The sequence below is a fragment of the Ovis canadensis genome, chromosome 21, assembly GCF_042477335.2.
Source record: "Ovis canadensis isolate MfBH-ARS-UI-01 breed Bighorn chromosome 21, ARS-UI_OviCan_v2, whole genome shotgun sequence".
Taxonomy (NCBI): Eukaryota; Metazoa; Chordata; class Mammalia; order Artiodactyla; family Bovidae; genus Ovis; species Ovis canadensis.
Window position 1 is genome coordinate 33,825,146 of NC_091265.1, and position 23,620 is coordinate 33,848,765.

Below are 23,620 nucleotides of genomic sequence, written 5' to 3' on the forward strand. Positions count from 1 at the left end.
GCCCTTAGTCTTATCATGCCATGCCATGTTCTGGTCCAAAATAATCCGACTCTCTAGTCTGTGGAGGTGTAATTTTATAAAGCAATGATTCTTCAGGGTATCATTATGCTGCATCAGGTGTTAAGGAAAATTATTGATTACAACTTTAATCTTATGTTGTGATCCTCTCTATATCTACCCCAGGGCCTTACTTAAGCCCTGGAGTGAAGGTTCCCTTTTACATGAACTTTTCGACACTCCTTATATGTAACAGATGTATCTGAAATAGTTCTAGTTATGTACTATCCTTGAGAGAATCGAGAAGATAGTTACTCAGCTAATTTTGTGTGTTCTGTGGTTCAGAGGAGGATTCCTGATTGAGAAAGACTAGCGGTAGGTTATCATTCCTATTTTATAGAAGGTGAAACTGAGAATTATGACATCCTTAGAAGACAGCAGCAGAGTTGGATCGCAGAGAGAACTCCTAATTCCACATCAGTCATTTAGTAAACATATATTAAGTACCTGCAGTTTGCTAGGCGTGTGGCAATGCATTTTTCCCCTACACTGTCCATTCTTCTAATAAAGGTAGAGTGATTTGGGTGAAAATAGTTATCTGTTGTGAGAGGAAGATTTTTTTCCTCAGTGTAAGTTGTAGACTGTTCCTGTTGGTTCTGGGTTTCTCAGGAGCGAAGGTGAGCCTAGTAAGTGCTTTAGCACAGTCTGAATATATTTGTTGAATCGAGATTTCTGTTCTAATAAAGAGTGGAACAGATCCTTTGTGTGTCCTCTTAACCCCGAAGCTATAGCAATCCTAAGAGATAGGCAGAACAAAATATTATGGACCTACTTTACAGAGAAAGAAACTGAGACTTGAAATGAAATGACTTGCCCAAAGCCATTGGAACTAGTGAAAAGCAAAATTGGGACTCATAACTTTGTCTCCAGTTGGGTCTTTTCCCGGTTCATAATGCTGCTTTTTTGTTTAGGCTAGGTCTGTTACCCAAATATATTATCTGGTATAGGAAAAGTTAATTTTCATCAAATGAGGCAAAGTTAGATTTGCAGACTCTTCGTTTTCAGCCAGGTTTTCATATTTTATCTTCCTTACCCTCTTGCAGCAACAACAGGATGAAGTTGCTACTAAGAAACTCCGAATGACAAAACCAAGTAAATCTGCAGCCCTCCACATAGATCTGTGTAAGGCTACCTCCCCAGCAGATGCTTTGCAGTACCTACTTCAGTTTGCCAGGAAGCCTGTTGAGGCAGAAAGTGTGGAGGGAGTCGTCAGGATTCTCTTGGAACATTATTACAAGGTAAGAAGGTCTTGGGACATGATGGTAGTAGGTATGAGAGCTGTAATATCTCTGCAGAATGGGTTAAAATGGCAAAATAAATAAGGTGTTCATTCAGCAGTCTTTTCCTGAGTATCTTCCATATGCTAGGCACTGTGGATACCGAGATGAAAAAAGTCCAAAAGATCTAAAAAGATCCTCTCCTTAGAAGCTTAGAGTAGCTAGATGGAGACAGATGTGAATGATAAAATGCATCAAATTGCTGAGGGTACTGAGAGTAAATTGGAGCACAGAGGAGGAGTTAACTTCAACCAGAACCCTCTGTAACCAGATTTGCCTCTGGTATATAGTCTTCTCTCTGCTGTTCCTGCTTTAATTCAGGACCCCAATATCTTAACTGCAGTAGCCCCTCATTTTTTTTTAAGTTACGTAGCATTTTATTTCTCTGTTTTCATAGGCTGGAAAAAAGCATCAACTCATGCATGATTAAACAGAAAATAGTTTAAAGAGAGAAAATGAAATTCACAAAATGCATTTCTTTTTCAGTTTTTGTTTGTGAGATCTGAGGTAAAAGAAGAAATGATTTGAAAAAAAAATGATTTGTAAATATTTGAATCACAGATGACTTAGAATTTGAAACTTTAGTATAAAAATTATTAAGCTTATAGTAAAGTAGAGACAGTACTATAATGAACTCCCAAATAACCCATCTTTGGTGTTAAATAGTTATTACTATTTTGTCAAATTTGCTTTATTTGCTTTCCTGAAATTTTTGTTAAAGTATCATAATATTTTCCCCTAAACAGTTCATTAAATATCTCTTAAAAAGGTACATTGAAAAAAGATATAACCATCTAACCTCCTCAGTATAATTCAGTTATTCCTTAATGTCATCTAAGAAATAGTTCATATTCAAATTTCTCTGGTGGTGATGGTTTAGTTGCTAAGTTATGTCCAACTCTTGTGACCCTATGGGCTGTAACCCACCAGGCTCCTCTGTCCATGGAATTTTCCTTCGACAGAGGATAGTGGAGTGGGTTGTCCTTTCCTTCTCCTGGGGATCTTCCCAGGAATAATCCCGTGTCTCCTGCATTGGCAGGCAAATTCTATATCACTGAGCCATGAAGGAAGCCCCAAATTTCTCTAGTTCTTCCCAGAATATCTTGTTATAGTTGATTTGTTCAAATCAGAATGCGAACTGTGTCCACGCATGGCGTTTGCTTTTTGTAAAGTCTGGAACAGTTATTATTTTGGTGATATGACCTATTAAAGAAATTTCATCAGTTGTTTTACAAACTGCCTTGTTTTCTGAATTTGTTTACTTCCTTGGTTAACTTGTTCCTCTATCTCCTATATTTACTATGAACTGGAAGTTAGATCAATAGACTTTGTTAGATTCCAGATAAGCATATTTTTGAAAATTTTAAGAATTCCTTATAGATGATTTGTACTTCATATTTCCATCAATCAGGATGTATATGTATTGAAGTCCCTCCTTGCTTCTTATCTTTTTCCCTTTAGTCTCTTTTATTTTTATAAACTATATAACTATCTTTATTTAAGTATTTTATGTATGATCTAAAAAGTCCTTTTCTTCACATGTATAATGTTATAGCTTTATCAGAATTTTTGAGGTTTTCAAAAGACTTTGTGTGTTTTCAGAAGTCAGTGTCTTTTCCCATGTTGTTACCTTAGCCTAGAACCCCTCTCCTTGACACGACCATGGTCTGGCCTGCCATTTTCTCTGTCAAGTATATTCCTTTCTCAGTCTTTCCACTTATCTTTCTTTCTGCTTGGAACACTTCCCTCAGGTGTTCATGTGTCTATTTCCCACATTGCATTCAACTCTTTGCTCAAACGTTACTTTTTCATTAAGGTCTTCTTTTATCCCTCTGTTTGAAACTGAAACTGCCTATCCCACTTCCAGCACTTTCTAGTCCCTTCCTTTATTTTGTATTCTCCAGAACACTTAACATCTTCTAATATTGTATATAATTTTCTCATTTATTTTGTTCCTTGCCCATTTCCTTGTACGAGGATGTAAGATTCTCTTGAGCAATATGGGACTTTTTTTTCCCTAGTTTTATTGAGATATAATGGACTTAGAGCACTATTTACATTTAAGGATACAGCATAATGATTTGACTTGTGTAAGCCATAAAATGATTCAGTTCAGTTCATTCTCTCAGTCGTGCCTGACTCTTTGCGACCCCATGAACCACAGCACGCCAGGCCTCCCTGTCCATCACTGACTCCTAGAGTTTACCCAAACTCATGTCCATTGAGTTGGTGATGCCATCCAACCATCTCATCCTGTGTCGTCCCCTTCTCCTCCTACCCTCAATCTTTCCTAGGATCAGGGTCATTTCAAATGAGTCAGCTCTTCTCTTCAGGTGGCCAAAGTATTAGAGTTTCAGCTTCAACATCAGTCCTTCCAGTGAACACTCAGGACTGATTTCCTTTAGGATGGACTGGTTGGATCTCCGTGTAGTCCAAGGGACTCTCAAGAGTCTTCTCCAACACCACAGTTCAAAAGCATCAATTCTTCGGCGCTCAGCTTTCTTTATAGTCCAACTCTCACATCCATACATGAGCACTGGAAAAACCATAGCCTTGACTAGACGGACCTTTGTTGGCAAAGTAATGTCTTTGCTTTTCAATATGCTGTCTAGGTTGCTCATAACTTTTCTTCCAAGGAGTAAGCAACTTTTAATTTCATGGCTGCAGTTACCATCTGCAATGATTTTGGAGCCCCCCAAAATAAAGTCAGCCACTGTTTCCACTATTTCCCCATCTATTTGCCATGAAGTGATGGGATCAGATGCCATGATCTTCATTTTCTGAATGTTGAGCTTTAAGCCAACTATTTCACTCTGTTCTTTCACTTTCATCAAGAGGCTCTTAAGTTCTTCTTCACTTTCTGCCATAAGGGTGTTGTCATCTGCATATCTGAGGTGATTGATATTTCTCCTGGCAGTCTTGATTCCAGCTTGTGCTTCTTCCAGCCCAGCATTTCTCATGATGTACTCTGTATATAAGTTAAATAAGCAGGGTGACAATATACAGCCTTGATGTACTCCTTTTCCTATTTGGAACCAGTCTGTTGTTCCATGTCCACTTCTAACTGTTGCTTCCTGACCTGCATATAGGTTTCTCAAGAGGCAGGTCAGGTGCTCTAGTATTCCCATCTCTTTCAGAATTGTCCACAGTTTATTGTGATCCACACAGTCAAAGGCTTTGGCATAGGCAATAAAGCAGAAATAAATGTTTTTCTGGAACTCTCTTGCTTTTTCAATGATCAAGTGGATGTTGGCAATTTGATCTCTGGTTCCTCTGCCTTTTCTAAAACCAGTTTGAACATCAGGAAGTTCACAGTTCATGTACTGCTGAAGCCTGGCTTGAAGAATTTTGAGCATTACTTTACTAGCATGTGAGATGAGTGCACTTGTGCAGAAGTTTGAGCATTCTTTGGCATTGCCTTTCTTTGGGATTGGAATGAAAACTGACCTTTTCCAGTCCTGTGGCCACTGCTGAATATTCCAAATTTGCTGGTATATTGAGTGCAGCACTTTCACAGCATCATCTTTTAGGATTTGAAATAGCTCCACTGGAATTCCATCACCTCCACTAGCTTTGTTCGTAGTGATGCTTTCTAAGGCCCATTTGACTTCACATTCCAGGATGTCTGACTCTAGGTGAGTGATCACACCATCGTGATTGTCTTGTTTGTGAAGATCTTTTTTGTACAGTTCTTCTGTGTGTTCTTGCCACCTCTTCTTAATATCTTTTGCTTCTGTTAGGTCCATGCTATTTCTATCCTTTATTGTGCCCATCTTTGCATGAAATGTTCCCTTGGTATCTCTGATTTCCTTGAAGACATCTCTAGTCTTTCCCATTCTGTTGTTTTCCTCTATTTCTTTGCACTGATCACTGAGAAAGGCTTTTTTATCTCTCCTTGCTATTCTTTGGAACTGTGCATTCAGATGGATATATCTTTCCTTTTCTCCTTTTCCCTTCGCTTCTTTCCACAGCTGTTTGTAAGGCCTCCTCAGACAGCCATTTTGCTTTTTTGCGTTTCTTTTTCTTAGGGATGGTCTTGATCCCTGTTTCCTGTACAATGTCATGAATCTCCCTCTATAGTTCATCACTCACTCTGTCTATCAGAGCTAGTCCCTTAAATCTATTTCTCACTTACACTGTATAATGGAAGAGGGATTTGATTTAGGTCGTATCTGAATGGTCTAGTGGTTTTCCCTACTTTCTTCAATTTAAGTCTGAATTTGGCAATAAGGAGTTCATGATCTGAGCCACAGTCAGCTCCTGGTCTTGTTTTTGCTGACTGTATAGAGCTTCTCCATCTTTGGCTGCAAAGAATATAATCAATCTGATTTTGGTGTTGACCATCTGGTGATGTCCATGTGTAGAGTCTTGTTTTGTGTTGTTGGAAGTGGCTGTTTGCTGTGACTAGTGGGTTCTCTGGCAAAACTCTGTTAGTCTTTGCCCTGCTTCTTTATGTAATCCAAGGCCAAATTTGCCTGTTACTCCAGGTGTTTCCTGACTTCCTACTTTTGCATTCCAGTCCCTTTTAATGAAAAGGACATCTTTTTGAGTGTTAGTTCTAGAAAGTCTTTTAGGTCTTCATAGAACCGTTCAACTTCAGCTTCTTCAGTATTGCTGGTCAGGGCATAGACTTGGATTACCATAATATTGAATGGTTTGCCTTGGAAACGAACAGAGATCATTTTGTCGTTTTTGAGATTGCATCCAAGTACTGCATTTCAGACTCTTTTGTTGACCATGATGGCTACTCCATTTCTTCTAAGGGATTCCTGCCCATAGTAGTAGATATAATGGTCATCTGAGTTAAATTCATCCATTTCCAGTCCATCATAGTTTGCTGGTTCCTAGAATGTTAACATTCACTCTTGCCATCTCCTGTTTGACCACTTCCAATTTGCACTGATTCATGGACTTAACATTCCAGGTTCCTATGCAATATTGCCCTTTACATCACTGGACCTTGCTTCTATCACCAGTTGCATCCACAACTGGGTAGTGTTTTTGCTTTGGGTCCATCCCTTCATTCTTTCTGGAATTATTTCTCCATTGATCTCCAGTAGCATATTGGGTAACCTACCTACCTGAGGAGTTCATCTTTCAGTGTCCTATCTTTTTGCCTTTTCATACTGTTCATGGGGTTCTCAAGGCAAGAATACTGAAGTGGTTTGCCATTCCCTTCTCCAGTGGACCACATTCTTTCAGACCTCTCCACCATGACCCATCCGTCTTGGGTGGCCCCACTTGGCATGGCTTAGTTTCATTGAGTTAGACAAGGCTGTGGTCCATGTGATCAGATTGGCTAGTTGTCTGTGATTGTGGTTTCAGTCTGTCTGCCCTCTGATTCCCTCTCTCAGTGCCTACTGTCTTACTTGGGTTTCTCTTACCTTGGACGTGAGGTATCTCTTCACGGCTGCTCCAGCAAAGCGCAGCTGCTGCTCCTTACCTTGAACATTGGGTAGCTCCTTTTGGCTGCTGCTGCTGACCTTCGACATGGGGTATCTCTTCACGGTCTCTGCTCCTGACCCTGGACGTGGGGTAGCTCCTGTCCGCCGCTGCTGCTGACCTTGGACGTAGGGTAGCTCCTGTCCGCCGCCACTGCTGACGTTGGACGTGGGGTAGCTCCTCACAGCCGCCGCTGCTGACCTTGGACGTGGGGTAGCTCCTCTCGGCTGCTCCTGCGCTGCACAGCCGCCTCTCCTGTGCCACCACAATACATTTAGTGAACATCTGTTACATAGATACAAAATTGAAGAAATAGACAAAACATTTTTTTCTTGTGTTGAGAATACTTGGGATTTACTCTCCTAACAATGTTCGTATGTAACATACAGCAGTGTTAATTGTATTTATCATGTTATTCATTACAACCCTAATACTTATCTTTCAACTAAAAGTTTGTACCTTTTGACTACCTTCATCCAGTTCCCTTCTGCCCACCTCTGCTTCTGGTAACCACAAATCTGATCCCCTTTTCCATGGATTCATTTGTTTTTAAAGTATAATTAAGGGCTTTCCTGGTAGCTCAGCTAGTAAAGAATCTACCCGCAATGCAGGAGACCCCAGTTCAATTCCTGGGTCAGGAAGATCCCCAGGAGAAGGGATAGGCTACCCTCTGCAGTATTCTTGGGTTTCCCTGGTGGCTCAGTTGGTAAAGAATCTGCCTACAATGCAGGAGACCTGGGTTCGCTCCCTGGGTTGTTTCCTTCCCCCCACCTCTGCTTCTGGTAACCACACATCTGATCTTTTTCTACGGATTTTTTGTTTTTAAAGTAGAACTGACCTACAACCTTATGTTAAATTCTCCTACACAGTGTAGTGATTCAGTATTTCTATGCACTTCAAAATGACCACAATAAATCGAGTTATCATCTGTCACCATACAAAGATATTAGTTATTGACTATGTTCCTGATGCTGTACATTTCATGCCCATGACTCATTTATTTTGCAGCTGGAAGTATGTATCTCTTAATCTTCCTCACCTATTTTTCCCTCCTCTCCCTCTGGCAAACACCTATGTATCTCTGTATCTATGACTTTATTTCTGTTTTGTTACGTTTGTTCATTTGTTTTGTTTTTTCAGATTCTATATATACGTGAAATCATACAGTATGTCTTTCTCTGACTTACTTTGCTTAGCATAAAACCCTCTAGATCCATCCATGTTGCTGCGAATTGCAAGATTTCATTCTTTTTTTACGGCTAAGATTCCACTGTGTATATATATATCACGTCTTATTTTACCCATTCATCTATTGATGGGCACTTAGGTTGCTTCCGTATCTTGGCTATTGTTTTAATGCTGCAACATACAGGGGTGCTCATATCTTTTGGAATTAGTATTATTGTTTTCTTCTGATAAATCCTCAGGGATAGAATCTCTGGATTGTACGGAACATTTTTTCAACTTTTTGTTATGGAACAAATCTATATACAGTTAGAGAGACTAGTTTAATTAATTCACATGTGATTATTACTCAGCTTCAGCAATTATCATTTCATGTCCAGATTTTCTTTATTCTCAGCCCCCCAAGCCCAGCTCCCACTGTCTACCTCCATTTCCTCCACTTTCACCCTCTGCACCAGATTCTTGTGAAAACAGATTCGTAGCGTCATATCATTTTACTCTTAAATTTCAGTTTATATCTCTAACAGTAAAGACTCTTTTTAGGGACTTCCCTGGTGGTCCAGTGGTTAAGACTCTGCTTCTACGACTGCGCTTCTACTGCAGGGGGCGTGGGTTTGGGCCCTGGTTGGGGAACATAGATCTTGCATGCCTTGTGGTATGGCCAAAAATTAATAATAAAAAGCTTCTTTTTAAAAACACAATACTGATACCATCTCTAGAAGAAGTGTTATGTCAGACTGTAAGCTGTTTAACCAGGCTGTGCTGCTTGCCTTAGTCTAGCAGATTCTAGGCCCAGAAGTAACGAGCGATAACAAGTTAGTCCAGATATAGATTGATGACTATAGTGTTTTATTTATCCTTTTTTCTATTTTATCCAGAAATGTGGTCTCTTGTATTTTAGTGGGTAATTACTTTGGCTTCTGCTTGTCTACTACAAATTTTTCTGTGGCCAGGTAGCACTATCTGAACTTATTTCATATGAGGGATTCTTCATTTATTCTATTATATTAGTTACTGTGGAGGATGTTAAAGAACTGTGAGACATATTCTTTGTCCTTTAAGGACTAGTAGTATAGTTGGTAACAGAGAAGGCAATGGTAACCCACTCCAGTACTCTTGCCTGGAAAATCCCATGGATGGAGGAGCCTGGTAGGCTGCAGCCCATGGGGTCGTGAAGAGTCAGACATGACTGAGCGACTTCACTCTCACTTTTCACTTTCATGCGTTGGAGAAGGAAATGGCAACCCACTCCAGTGTTCTTGCCTGGGGAATCCCAGGGACGGGGGAGCCTGGTGGGCTGCCGTCTTTGGGGTCGCACAGAGTCGGAGCTGAAGCGACTTAGCAGTAGCGGTAGCAGCAGGAGTATAGTTGGTAGACCAAATAATACATGTGATATATAGATAGTTAAGGGCTTGAGTTACTAATTTACTCATTTTGTTCATTCAGAATGTTCTGGATACTAATTCTGCCAGGCCTTTGCTTCACGTTAGTGATACAGAGATTAATATACGATCCCTGATCTGAGTCTGATTGGGTAGATTAGACAATAAATGGATAATTGCACACTGATTTCCCAGGCAAGAATGCTGAAGTGGATTGCCATTTCCTTTTCCAGGGGATCTTCCTGACCCAGGGATCAAACCCATGTCACCTACCTTGGCAGGCGGATTCTTTACCACTCAGCCACCAGGGAAACCCAATACAGTGTTAGAGGTATTATGAAATCTGGGACAGGTTATGATGTAACTTTTAAAGAAGAAGGTAATCAGTTTTATGTGGGCGCATAGGTCTAGAAGGGCATCGCAGAGTACTGATGCTTGGTGGCAGTTTAGTCACTAAGTCGTGTGCGACTTTGAGACCCCCTGGACTGTAGCCCGCCAGGCTCCTCTGTCCATGGGGTTCTCCAGGCAAGAATACTGAAGTGGGTTGCCATTTCCTTCTCCTGGGGATCTTCCTGACCCAGGGATCGAACCCAGGTCTCCTGCGTTGCAGGCAGATTCTTTACCAACTGAGCTAGGGTGATGCTTGAGGTGAATCTTAAAAAACAGATGTTGACTAGTTGGAAAACAAGAGGAAAGGCGTTTTAGAAAGAAGGAAGAATTGTGAGCAAAGACTTGGAGATGTGAAATAATCTGTCACATTAGAAGAAATACAGGTACTTGGGCTGGTGTACATTTTAAATTGAGAGCTCTTTAAGAGATAAGACTAGAAATCTTAGCTAAGAGAAGGTTCTTGAATTCTGCCTTGTGGATTTTTGTTTTAGCCATGTCACTCTGGGGGGTGGTATGGCAGATGGAGGAATTGAATGAGGGCCAGGTGAGACAGGACTTAGGGTGACCAGCCAGGAGACTGGAAAGTCTGTAGCAAGATGAGAAAAGCCTGAACAAGGACAATTTTAATGGTGAGAAGAGCAGTTATTAGAGAGGCTTTTGACAGAGGCAGTTGTAAGCTTAGTCATGAAGGGTACCAGGGGATAATTTTCAGAAAGTAGAAAAACTTGAGTAAAGTATCCAGATGAAGAAAGAATGTTATTGGGTCAGATACTCTCATTCTTCTTTGTTCCGTCCTTGCCTTCCTCTTATTTGCCAGACTTAGTATTTCTGCTTTCTTGGCTGTTTCCTTGTGTTCGGAGGTCTGTGACTCCATTCCAGACTGTAGAAAGGCTATGTAGCTTTTCTGTCCTCTCTTACTACAAAATTAGGGTATTTGACTAGTGCATTGTCTCTGAAAGACAGTTACTTGATTTGATGATGTTCTCTCAGTCCATAAAGAACTGACTTCTCTTCGTATTCAGAACTGAACTTGGTATCTCCATTCATTCTCCAGTCTGCTTTGTAGCAGGAAATGTACCACCATCAATATAGACCCTTACATCAGAAACTCAAGAAAGATACTTTATACCACCATCACCCTTTCTTCTGCCCATGTTCCCTTCCTCACCAACTCATGTTGATTTTACTTTCTAAGTATCTCTTAAGTCCATCTACCTCCCTGTTTCCACTATTACCCCAGTAATCTAAGTGACTATCAATTTTGAAATCAACTTGTGACAATCTGCCTGTAAAGAAAATTTCTTATTAGAATTTTTATTCAGTTCAGTTCAGTCGCTCAGTCATGTCCGACTGTTTGCGACCCCATGAACTGCAGCACGCCAGGCCTCCCTGTCCATCACCAACTCCCGGAGTTCACTCAAACTCATGTCCATCGAGTCAGTGATGCCATCCAGCCATCTCATCCTCTCTCGTCCCCTTCTCCTGCCCCCAATCCCTCCCAGCATCAGAGGTCTTTTCCAATGAGTCAACTCTTCGCGTGAGGTGGCCAAAGTATTGGAGTTTCACCTTCAGCATCATTCCTTCCAAAGAACACCTAGGACTGATCTCCTTTAGAATGGACTGGTTGGATCTCCTTGCAGTCCAAGGGACTCTCAAGAGTCTTCTCCAACACCACAGTTCAAAAGCATCAATTCTTCGGCACTCATCTTTCCTCACAGAATTTTGATTAGGGTTGCGTTAATTCTGTAATTAAGATGCAATTTGCTGATTGACATTTTATAACATTAAGTCTTCCATTCAATGGACATGGTATGTCCATTATTTTAATGCTGTTTTCTGCATAGAAGTTTTGTACATCTTTTTGTTAGTTATTCCTATATAGTTAATATTTTGTTATTATAAATGATATATTTAAAAATTCTTATTTTTAAGTAGTACATAGAGGATATTCAGACCTGCAGTTGGTTTTTATTTATTAAACCCTATATCTAACAACTTTGTTAAGCTCATTTAACAATTTTAATAAATTATGTGTATGTTCTTTTAGATTCTTTACAGATAATCATGTCACCATATAATGGCTTTGTCTAGTGCTGATATAATGATACCAGCTGTCTCTTGCATGATACACCTATTTCTACCTTTTATTTTCAACTCTTCTTTTTTAATCACTTTTTATTTTGTGACTCAACAGTATATAGTTAGTTTTTTAAGAAATTTCAACTGACAGTGTTTATCTTTTAATTGGAGCATTTAGTTCTTTATATTTAATGTGTTTATTGAAATATATGGGTTTAAATCTACCCTCTTATGAAATGCCTTCTATTTATCTTACCTGCTAGTGTTCTTTTTTTCCTCTCAATTGTTACCACCTTTTGCATTGGCTCTTATTTTAAAAAATTCTCTCCTCCACTGCTTTTTTATTAGCTTGGGAGTTATACATTTTACTGGTTAACCTAGATATTACATTAATTCTTTTTAATAATTAATTTTATTTTTGGCTGCTCTAGGTCTTCATTTCTGTGCATGAGCTTTCTCTAGTTATGGTGGGTAGGACCTACTCCCAAGTTGCAATACGGGGGCTTCTTATTGTGGTGGCTTCTCTGTTGCAGAGCACAGGTTCTAGGGCACTTGGCTTCCGTAGTTGTGGCACATGGACTCAGTAGTTGCTCGCAGGCTCTAGAGCACAAGCTCAGTAGGTGGGGTTGTGTGGGCTTAGTTGCTCTGCACCATGTGGGGTCTTCTGGACAAGGGACTGAACCTGTGTCCTCTGTATTGGCAAGTGGATTCTTAACCACTGAACCACCATTCACTCAGTTACGTCCGACTCTGCGACTCCACAGACTGTAGCCCTCCAGGCTCTTCTGTCCATGGAGTTCTCCAGGCAAGAATCCTGGAGTGGGTTGCCATTTCCTTCTTTTAGGGGATCTTCCTGACCCAGGGATATAACCTGGGTCTCTTGCATTGCAGGTGGATTCTTTACCATCTGAGCCACCAGGGAAGCCCAATAAATCATTTCTTAGTCTCTTTTGCCTTGGGGCCTAGATCCGGGTCCAGGCACCAGACCTACACCCAGGCAATTAGATTCACCTGCTCCGAACTTCTGATCAGGATATGGTGATCCAAAGAAACAGAGCGAAAATTTCCTGGTGATAGCAGTGGTAGCTGCAGCACCCAATTTCTGGGGGCTCCAAAAACAGTGGCGCTGATAGCAGTGTTAGGGTGCCCCGTGTTGGGGTGCCTGGTGTTTGTGGTGCAAGTTGCTGCAGCTTATGTCAAATGTGATTGCACAGGGGAAGAAAGGTGCTTTTAATCCCAGAAGCATACATCTGGTTAGAAATTTGTGACATCAAGAAGGTGTGAAAATATTCTCATTCACTTTGCTTTATTTGGATGGAACACACAGATTGAGAAAAACTTTCTCCCCAAGTATATATAGCTAATTTTTCAGAAATAAAGCTTTAGAATACTTGGGTCATTGAGTCTTTTTTGAGATATTTCCCATGTTCCTGTTGTTGCTTAGCTGAGAGTAGAGCATCAAGGTAACAATAGCTTCTTTTGTTGCAGGAGAATGATGCGTCTGTGAGACTGAAAATTGCATCATTGTTGGGTTTACTGTCAAAAACTGCAGGATTTTCACCAGACTGCATTATGGACGATGCCATTAATATCCTGCAGAATGAAAGTAAGTTGAAGTTTAAAAGCTGTAGAGGGAATTCCCAGGTGGTCCAGTGATTAGGACTCTGCACTTCCACTGAAGGGGCAGGAGTTCCATCCCTGGTTGGGAAACTAAGGTCCTCTGTGCCTCACTGTGCAACCAAATAAATAAATAAAAGTTGTATAATTAGAGCAGAAATCTTTAGTTCCTTTTGTGTAAAGTGTAGAGCAAAGTTTTATTGTGTTGGTGGTTATTGAAAAGAAATTTGAGGATGACAGCAGTAGCAGTAAAACCATGTACGTATATTTACCTTAGAGTTAAAATACAGGTTTGTCTCTCAATGCTGCTGCTGCTGCTAAGTTACTTCAGTCGTGTCTGACTCTGTGCGACCCCATAGATGGCAGCCCACCAGGCTCCCCCGTCCCTGGGATTCTCCAGACAAGAACATTGGAATGGGTTGCCATTTCCTTCTCCAATGCATGAAAGTGAAAAGTGAAAGTGAAGTTGCTCAGTCGTGTCCGAATCTTAGTGACCCCATGGACTGCAGCCTACCAGGCTCCTCTGTCCATGGGATTTTCCAGGCAAGAGTACTGGAGTGGGGTGCCATTGCCTTCTCCGTGTCTCTTAATAGCTATCATTCATTGACTTCTACTAAGACTACCACACAATTGCACTCATCTCACACTCTAGTAAAGTAATGCTCAAAATTCTCCAAGCCAGGCTTCAGCAGTACATGAACTGTGAACTTCCAGATGTTCAAGCTGGTTTTAGAAAAGGCAGAGGAACCAGAGATCAAATTGCCAACATCCGCTGGATCACTGAAAAAGCAAGAGAGTTCCAGAAAAACATCTATTTCTGCTTTTTTGCCTGTGCCAAAGCCTTTGACTGTGTGGATCACAATAAACTGTGGAAAATTCTTCAAGAGATGGGAATACAAGACCACCTGACCGGCCTCCTGAGAAACCTATATGCAGGTCAGGAAGCAACAGTTAGAAGTGGACATGGAACAACAGACTGGTTCCAAATAGGAAAAGGAGTACGTCAAGGCTGTATATTGTCACACTGCTTATTTAACTTACATGCAGAGTACATCATGAGAAACGTTGGGCTGGAAGAAGCACAAGCTGGAATCAAGATTGCCAGGAGAAATATCAATCACCTCAGATATGCAGATGATACCACCCTTATGGCAGAAGGTGAAGAAGAACTTAAGAGCCTCTTGATGAAAGTGAAAGAAGAGAGTGAAAAAGTTGTCTTAAAAGCTCAACATTCAGAAAATGAAGATCATGGCATCTGGTCCCATCACTTCATGGCAAATTGATGGGGAAATAGTGGAAACAGTAAGAGTCTTTATTTTGGGGGGGCTCCAAAATCACTGCAGATGGTGATTGCAGCCATGAAATTAAAAGGTGCTTATTCCTCAGAAGGAAAGTTATGACCAACCTAGACAGTATACTAAAAAGCAGAGACATTACTTTGTCAACAAAGGTCCATCTAGTCAAGGCTATGGTTTTTCCAGTGGTCATGTATGGATGTGAGAGTTGGAATATAAAGAAAGCTGAGCACCGAAGAATTGATGTTTTTGAACTGTGGTGTTGGAGAAGACTCTTGACAGTCTCTTGTACTATAAGGAGATCCAACCAGTCCATCCTAAAATCAGCCTGGGTGTTCATTGGAACGACTGATGTTGAAGCTGAAACTCCAATATTTTGGCCACCTGATGGGAAGAGCTGACTCATTTGCAAAGACCCTGATGTCGGAAATGACTGAAGGCAGGAGGAGAAGGGGATGACAAAGGATGAGATGATTAGATATCATGTCCATCACCGACTCAATGGACATGGGTTTGAGTAAACACTGGGAGTTGGTGATTGACAGGGAGGCGTGGTATGCTGCAGTTCATGGGTGCAAAGAGACACGACTGAGCGACTGAACTGAACTGAGCTGAAGAGCCATTATACCTAAGGTAGTTTACATATGACGTAAGATAGACAATATTGTCCTTATTTTATAGGTGGGGTTGCTGAAGCTCAGAGAAGTTAACTGACTTGCTCAATGTTACAAGTCTGTAACAGAATTGATGTTTTATTGACTGTGCCTACCAACCCAGCAGGGACTTCCTGGTGCCTCAGTGGTAAAGGACCTGCCTTTACCAGCAGAGATGCAGGAGGCACAGATTTGATCTCTGGGTCGGGAAGATCCCCTGGAGAAGGGAATGGCTGCCCACTTCAGTACTTTTGCCTGGAGAATCCCATGCATGGAAGAGTCTGGTGGACTACAGTTCATGGGGTTGCAAAGAGTCAGACATGACTGAGCAACTAAGTAGACACACCCACACCCACACCCTCACACACCCTCCTGGTCATGGAGTCCTCCACCATTTAGTTCCTATAAAAGCAGAAACTAAAGCAGTCTTTAGTTCCCAAGTCTCATATGTTGTTGCCTTTTCTATTTGTTCCTTGTTGATGTATACTAAACGTCTCAGTGTTTAGGTGAAAAGGAAAACTGTTTCACCATAAGAATTTTTTTTATTATGTTTGTCTTGTTTTATTTATGTACAAGATTTTCTAATAGAGTTAGTTCTCATTGCTTTGATACTTATTCTGAAATTAAAAATCTTTTGCTGCTGTTACTGAAAATACTTTAGTTTTGTTTGAACTGGTCATAGTTTCAAAAAATAGTTTTATTTCAGTTTAGGGTATCCATATTTAAACAAATATGATTATTTAAATATTGGACAACAGTTTATTCTATAAACTTAAGAGGTTATGAGAATAATAAAGGGCCAGGGAACTTAAGAGATAATCTAAATTCACTTATTGTACAAATAATGATACAAATATAAGTGGCCCATTGGTTGAAATTGAAAATATTTTTTGTAGAAACAACTTTATATTTAAATTTTAGTTGTATTGAATTTTGACCCAAGACTTATAATTCATAGAAAACAATCAAAATACCTTAAAGACTTTTTTTTGACATTTATTGAAAGGCCAATGTAATGATATTAAGGGAAAAATTTAAAAATATTTCTACTGCTACCATACAACTATTTGTTTTACATATTACCTTTTGCTTACTTAAGTTGTATATGGTTATACTTACAGTGAGTGTATTATCTTTTAGTAAATTTACTTAACATTATAATTTTCCCATCTTTATACTAATCAGTTCAGTTCAGTCTCTCAGTCGTATCCGGCTCTTTGCGACCCCGTGAATCACAGTATGCCAGACCTCCCTGTCCATCACCAACTCCCAGAGTTCACGCAAACTCATGTCCATTGAGTCGGTGATGCCATCCAGCCATCTCCTCCTCTGTCATCCCCTTCTCCTCCCGCCCCCAATCCCTCCCAGCATCAGGGTCTTTTCCAATGAGTCAACTCTTCGCATGAGGTGGCCAAAGTATTGGAATTTCAGCTTTAACATCAGTCCTTCCAGTGAACACCCAGGACTGATCTCCTTTAGAATGGACTGGTTGGATCTCCTTGCAGTCCAAGGGACTCTCAAGAGTCTTCTCCAACACCACAGTTCAAAAGCATCAATTCTTTGGGACTCAGCTTTCTTCACAGTCCAACTCTCACATCCATACATGACCACTGGAAAAACCATAGCCTTGACTAGATGGACCTTTGTTGGCAAAGTAATGTTTCTGCTTTTCAATATGCTGTCTAGGTTGGTCATAACTTTCCTTCCAAGGAGTAAGCGTCTTTTAATTTCATGGCTGCAGTCACCATCTGCGGTGATTTTGGAGCCCCCCAAAAATAAAGTCTGACACTGTTTCCACTGTTTCTCCATCTATTTCCCATGAAGTGATGGTACCAGATGCCCTGATCTTAGTTTTCTGAATGTTTAGCTTTAAGCCAACTTTTTCACTCTCCTTTTTCACTTTCATCAAGAGGCTTTTTAGTTCCTCTTCACTTTCTGCCATAAGGGTGGTGTTATCTGCATAACTGAGGTTATTGATATTTCTCCCAGCAATCTTGATTTTGTACATTACCTTCATAAAAATTAGGGTGTTGATAATATATTAAATATTTCTTTGCTCTTATAGATAGTGGCAAAAAAATATTTCTTTTGAAAGCACCAAAGCAATTACATCACCTCAATATCCTTTTTTTCCCTGGAAAGATCTTATTTGAGCTATACTTGGAAGAATTTCTTACTTATTGATTGGAGATTTCATAGAGTCTTAGACTGTTTGAGATATAAATGGCCTTATAGAGATCATCTTGTCTAATTGCTTCATTCAGCAGATGACAAGACTGTTAAGTTCCAGAGAGATGAAATGAGTTGAAGTGAGTTGGTCTAGCTAAAAGTCGTAGCAGAATTGAGAACTTAGTGTGTTGCTCTTTCTTATGGACTATAGTTTAACTAAAAACACTTTACCTCTGATACAGAAACATTACAAGAGAGACTTAATTTTAAATCAGAACTCATTCTAGCCAAATTATGCAGTATTTATGGAAATAGCTGTTGAACTTTTTTAAAGTATTCTAATGTTTCTTATTTAGTTGTCTGTAAGAGATCTGGTCTAGGACTCTTCTTGGTTTCCTGTTCCTGGCCCACCTAGATTCATAGAAGATAGAATTGGAAGGGACCATAAGTTTCATCTAGTTCAAGCCCTTTATTTCAAGGCTGAGGAAGATGAACTCCAGGGAATTAAAGTGACTGCAGAAGTCACTTTGTATTTGCGGCTTTAAATTAAGAGTTTCCCGATTATCAGTCTTAATATTATAAAATCCAAGACTGTGGTCTGCACCTTGGACCAGAAGTCTTTAAGTTCATCAAATGCATGGATTTGATAACCCTTTGGCAAGCATTACTTCTCTAGTACATGCTACACCACTAATGATAACATCAAGCTTGTTTTAGAGGAGGTATAATTAACATAGTGTGGGAGCAGAGGAGAGAATGGGATCAGTGCTGACTGGTGAGCTCTAGAAAGGCTTAGTGAAAAGATAGCTTTGGAAAGTCCAAATCCTCCAAATTTGGGGAAGAGTGGTACCAAGAAGGAATATGATAATAGAAGATAGAAGACTGGCAAAGTATAAGAGATGTTTGAAGAACTAAGTTGTTTGAGAGCTCGATAGGAAGGAAGTAAGGGGCTTTTGGAAGAAAAACATTGGTAAAATATTCTGAAGCCAAAGCGTGGTAGTCTTGAGTGCTGAGGATTTTAAGTGTTATTTTGTAGGCAGTGGGTACCTAGTTCTCCTTGACCAAGGCATGAAGTGATCAAGTCTAGTTTTATAAGGATGATTTAGTGGTTGTGTGGAGTTTGCTTTGATGAACTGGGTGGTCTAGAGAAGAAATGTGGAGGATTCATTTATCCTTGCGGCGATGTCCATCTAACCTGACTTACAATGTAGGCCTGGAACTCAGCGGAGAGTCTGGGATTTAAGATTTAGATTAGATTTGTGATTTATTAGAGGCAAGACTTAAGTTCAGAAAGGTCTAGCCGTCTTTTTATGGTTGTCATGCAAAATCATCTTTTTTAAGAAATAAATTTTAGAGCAGTATGGTGGTGTTGATTTCTTCACCTCTCTTCTATTTGCTCTTATTACCTGCTTTTCTCTTTGTGACCTCTTTCATATTGGAGACTTGCCTTTCCTTTTTTAATCTATTCAACTTAAAAAAATTGTTATATTCTTATTGAAATATAGTTGATTTACAGTGTTGTGCTTGTTTTGTTTTTTCATGTTACTTATTTGACTGGGCTGGATCTTGGTCGCTGCCCGTAGAATCTTCAGTCTTTGTTGAGGTGTATGACATCTTTTAGTTGCAGCATGTGGGATTTAGTTCCCTGTTGAGTGGTTGAACCAGGCCCTCTGCTTTGGAAACATAGAGGACCACCAGGGAAGTCCCGTACAGTGTTGTGTTTATAGAGACTTTTCTTAATGATCCTTGGCTTTGCATTGAAGTTTAGGATGAAGCACTAAAAAGCTGATTGAGAGTTCTTTGTGAATGAATGGGGCTTTTCAGCTGGTAGGTTCCATTCTAACATCATCCTCTGTGTCTTTGGAGGACTTAAATAGTAGTGACTTCTGCTGTTTTTTGTGGGCCTGTCAACTTTTGACTTTCCTGCTGGGAAGACAGATGCCTGACTGCCATGTATTTTTTAGCCAAAGCAGCCGAAGAGTGCTAGGGAGGGATCCTCATTTTTAGTATGTTGATTATCTCTTAATCTTTTTATTATCAGTTCAGTTCAGTCCCTCAGTCATGTGCAACACTTTGCGATCCCATGGACTACAGGACGTCAGGCCTACCTGTCCATCACCAACTCCCAGAGCTCACTCAAACTCATGTCCATTAAGTCAGTGATGCCATCCAACCATTTCATCCTCTGTTGTCCTCTTCTCCTCCTGCCACCAATCCCTCCCAGCATCAGGGTCTTTTCAAATGAGTCAGTTCTTCACGTCAGGTGGCCAAAGTATTGTAGTTTCAGCATCAGTCCTTCCAATGACAATTCAGGACTGATTTCCTTTAGGACGGACGGGTTGGATCTCCTTGCAGTACAGGGGACTCTCAAGAGTCTTTGCCATACCACAATTAAAAAGCATTAATTCTTCCACACTCAGCTTTTTTTTTTATAAACTCTCACGTCCATACATGACTACCGGAAAAACCATAGCTTTGACTAGACAGACCTTTGTTGGCAGAGTAATGTCTCTGCTTTTCAGTATGCTGTCTAAGTTGGTCATAACTTTTCTTCCAAGGACAAGTGTCTTTTAATTTCATGGCTGCAGTCACCACCTGCAGTGATTTTGGAGCCTCAAAAAATAAAGACTCTCACTGTTTCCATTATTTCCCCATCTATTTGGCATGAAGTAATGGGACCAGATGCCATGGTCTTAGTTCTCTGAATGTTGACTTTTAAGCCAGCTTTTTCACTCTCCTCTTTCACTTTCATCAAGAGGCTCTTTAGTTCTTCTTCACTTTCTGCCATAGGGTGGTATCATCTGCATATCTGAGATGACATTATTGATATTTCTCCTGGCAATCTTGATTCCAGCTTGTGCTTCATCCAGCCCAGCGTTTCTCATGATGTACTCTGCATAGAAGTTAAATAAGCAGGGTGACAATATACAGCCTTGACATACCCCTTTCCCGATTTGGAACCAGTCTGTTGTTCCACGTCCAGTTCTCACTGTTGCTTCTTGACCTGCATATAGATTTCTCAGGAGGCAGATCAGGTGGTCTGGTATTCCCATCTCTTCAGAATTTTCCACAGTTCATTGTGATCCACACAGGTCAAAGGCTTTGGCATAGTCAGTAAAGCAGAAGTAGATGTTTTTGTGGAACTCTCTTGCTTTTTCAACGATCCAGCAAATGTTGGCAATTTGATCTCTGGTTCCTTTGCCTTTCCTAAATCCAGCTTGAACATCCGAAGTTCATGGTTCATGTACTGTTGAAGCCTGGCTTGGAGAATTTTGAGTATTACTTTGATAGTGTATGAGATGAGTGCAGTTGTGTGAGAGTTTGAGCATTCTTTGCCATTGCATTTCTTAGGGATTGGAATGAAAACTGACTTTTTCCAGTCCTGTGGCCACTGTTGAGTTTTCCTAATATGCTGGCATATTGAGTGCAGCACTTTCACAGCATCATCTTTCAGGATTTGAAATAGCTCAACTGGAATGCCATCACCTCTACTAGCTTTGTTCGTAGGGATGCTTCCTAAGGCCCATTTGACTTCACATTCCAGGATGTCTGCTCTAGGTGAGTGATCACACCATCGTGATTATCTGGGTTGTGAAGATCTTTTTTGTACAGTTCTTCTGTGTGTTCTTGCCACCTCTTCTTAATATCTTCTGCTTCTCTTAGGTCCATACCATTTCTGTCCTTTATTGTGCCCATCTTTGCATGAAATGTTCCCTTGGTATCTCTAATTTTCTTGAAGACATCTCTAGTCTTTCCCATTCTATTGTTTTCCTCTATTTCTTTGCACTGATCACTGAAAAAGGCTTTCTTATCTCTCCTTGCTATTCTTTGGAACTGTGCATTCAAATGGGTATATCTTTCCTTTTCCCCTTTGCCTTTCACTTCTCTTCTTTTCATAGTTATTTGTAAGATCTCCTCAGACAACCATTTTGCATTTGTTTTTTTGGGGGATGGTCTTGATCCCTGTCTCCTGTACAATGTCACAGACCTCCGTCCATAGTTCTTCAGGCACTGTGTCTATCAGATCTAATCCCTTGGATTTATTTTTCACTTCCACTTTATAATTGTAAGGAATTAGATTTAGGTCACACCTGAATGGTCTCATGGCTTTCCTTACTTTCTTCAATTTAAGTCTGAATTTGGCAATAAGGAGCTCATGATCTGAGCCACAGTCAGCTCCTGGTCTTGTTTTTGCTGACTGTATAGAGCTTCTCCATCTTTGACTGCAAAGAATATAATCAGTCTGATTTTGATATTGACCATCTGGTCATGTCCATGTGTAGAGTCTTCTCTTGTGTTGTTGGAGGAGGGTGTTTATTGTGACCAGTGCGTTCTCTTGGCAAAACTCTGTTAGCCTTTGTCCTGCATCTTTGTGTATCCAAGGCCAAATTTGCCTGTTACTCTGGGTGTTTCTTGACTTCCTACTTTTGCATTCCAGTCCCCTATAATGAAAAGGACATCTTTTTTGGGTGTTAATTTAAGAAGGCCTTTTAGGTCTCCATAGAAGTCTTCAACTTCAGCTTCTTCAGCATTACTGGTAGGGGCATAGGCTTGGATTACTGTGATATTGAATGATTTGCCTTGGAAATGAACAGAGATCATTCTGCCGTTTTTGAGATTGCATCCAAGTACTGCATTTTAGACTGTTTTGTTGGCTATGATGGCTACTCCATTTCTTCTAAGGGATTCTTGTCCATAGTAGTAGATAAAATGGTCTTCTGAGTTAAATACACCCATTCCAGTCCATTTTAGTTCGCTGACTCCTAAAATCCCTGTGTTCATTCTTGCCTCTCCTGTTTGACCACTTCTAATTTGCCTTGATTTATGGACCTGACGTTCCAGGTTTCTATGCAGTATTGCTGTTTATAGCATTGGACTTTACTTCCATCACCGGTCACATCCACAACTGGTTGTTGTTTTTGCTTTGGCTCCGTCTCTTCATTCTTTCTGGAGTTATTTCTCCACTAATCTCCGGTAGCATATTGGGCACCTACTGACCTGGGGAGTTCATCTTTCAGTGTCTAATCTTTTTGTCTTTTCATACTGTTTATGGGGTTCTAGAGGCAAGAACAGTGAAGTCCCTTCTCCAGTGGGCCACGTTTTGTCAGAACTCTCCACCATGACCCGTCCATCTCGGGTAGTCCTACATGGCATGGCTCATAGTTTCATTGAGTTAGACAAGGCTGTGGTCCATGTGGTCAGATTTGTTATATTTATATTTATTATATATTATCTTAATTATATTTCCTTCCTTTCCTCACCTAGCATCTGCCAGATTAGATCCTTTCTGTCCTAATTTTTAGAGGAAAAAAACTCTACTTGAGTGGTTGATTAGCCAGTTGTATTGCATAGGGAAGGAGGTGGAGGTCCAGCTACTTTTTATGGAAACTTAAAACAAATCCATGCCTCACTCTATTTTGGAGTGTTTTATGGTTGTTTTTTCTTTCTTTTCTTTTAAATCTATGATTCCTGAATCTTGCTTGGCATATGGCTGGAATTTATTTGCTCTGTTGTGACGCTCTCCTCAGTAGGCATTTAGATTAGATTTCTCAGTTTGCCATAGACTTTTTCATTTGCTTGCCATCTCTGAAAAATTTGTTGACTTTTCTCATCTGCTTACTATTCTGTTTTCTTAGTCCTTGTACGTTTATACTTTTAAAGTTTTTTTTATATGTTAATGAGGTTTTAAGAAAGAATTAGTGATAAACAGAGGTGGTCAATCTAGTGTGTCTTACTGGAAGTGTTTTTAAGAGGTGGTTTTTCCCAGTGTTTTATAAACTCTTTTTTTTAAGCTTTAGTTCTTTGTATATCATTCTCATTTTTGACATTTGTTTCACATCTGTATTATGGATTTCTTAATGTTTTTCTTAAGTGGACAGTTATTTTTTTAGTTAAAAAAATTAATTTAAGGAGACTATATTAGTAATAGTAAAAGGAAATTAATGTCATCAATGTAGTAACTATATTTTTTATTTTGTTCTTTAAAATATAATCATGCATACCTCTTGAGATACTGCAGATTCTCTTCCAGATGATCACAGTAAATTAAATATTGCAGTAAAGCGAGTCACCCG

General features: G+C 40.0%; 1 protein-coding gene across 1 annotated transcript in view; it reads left to right on the forward strand.

Moving 5' to 3' along the window:
* The window catches only part of INTS4 (integrator complex subunit 4), a 115,937-nt gene that overhangs the window by 3,464 nt on the left and 88,853 nt on the right, over positions 1 to 23,620 (forward strand). The window contains exons 2-3 of the mRNA XM_069564914.1: positions 1,101 to 1,295; positions 13,301 to 13,418. Coding sequence (XP_069421015.1) covers positions 1,101 to 1,295; positions 13,301 to 13,418 — 313 coding nt within the window. The remainder of the gene's footprint in view (positions 1 to 1,100; positions 1,296 to 13,300; positions 13,419 to 23,620) is intronic.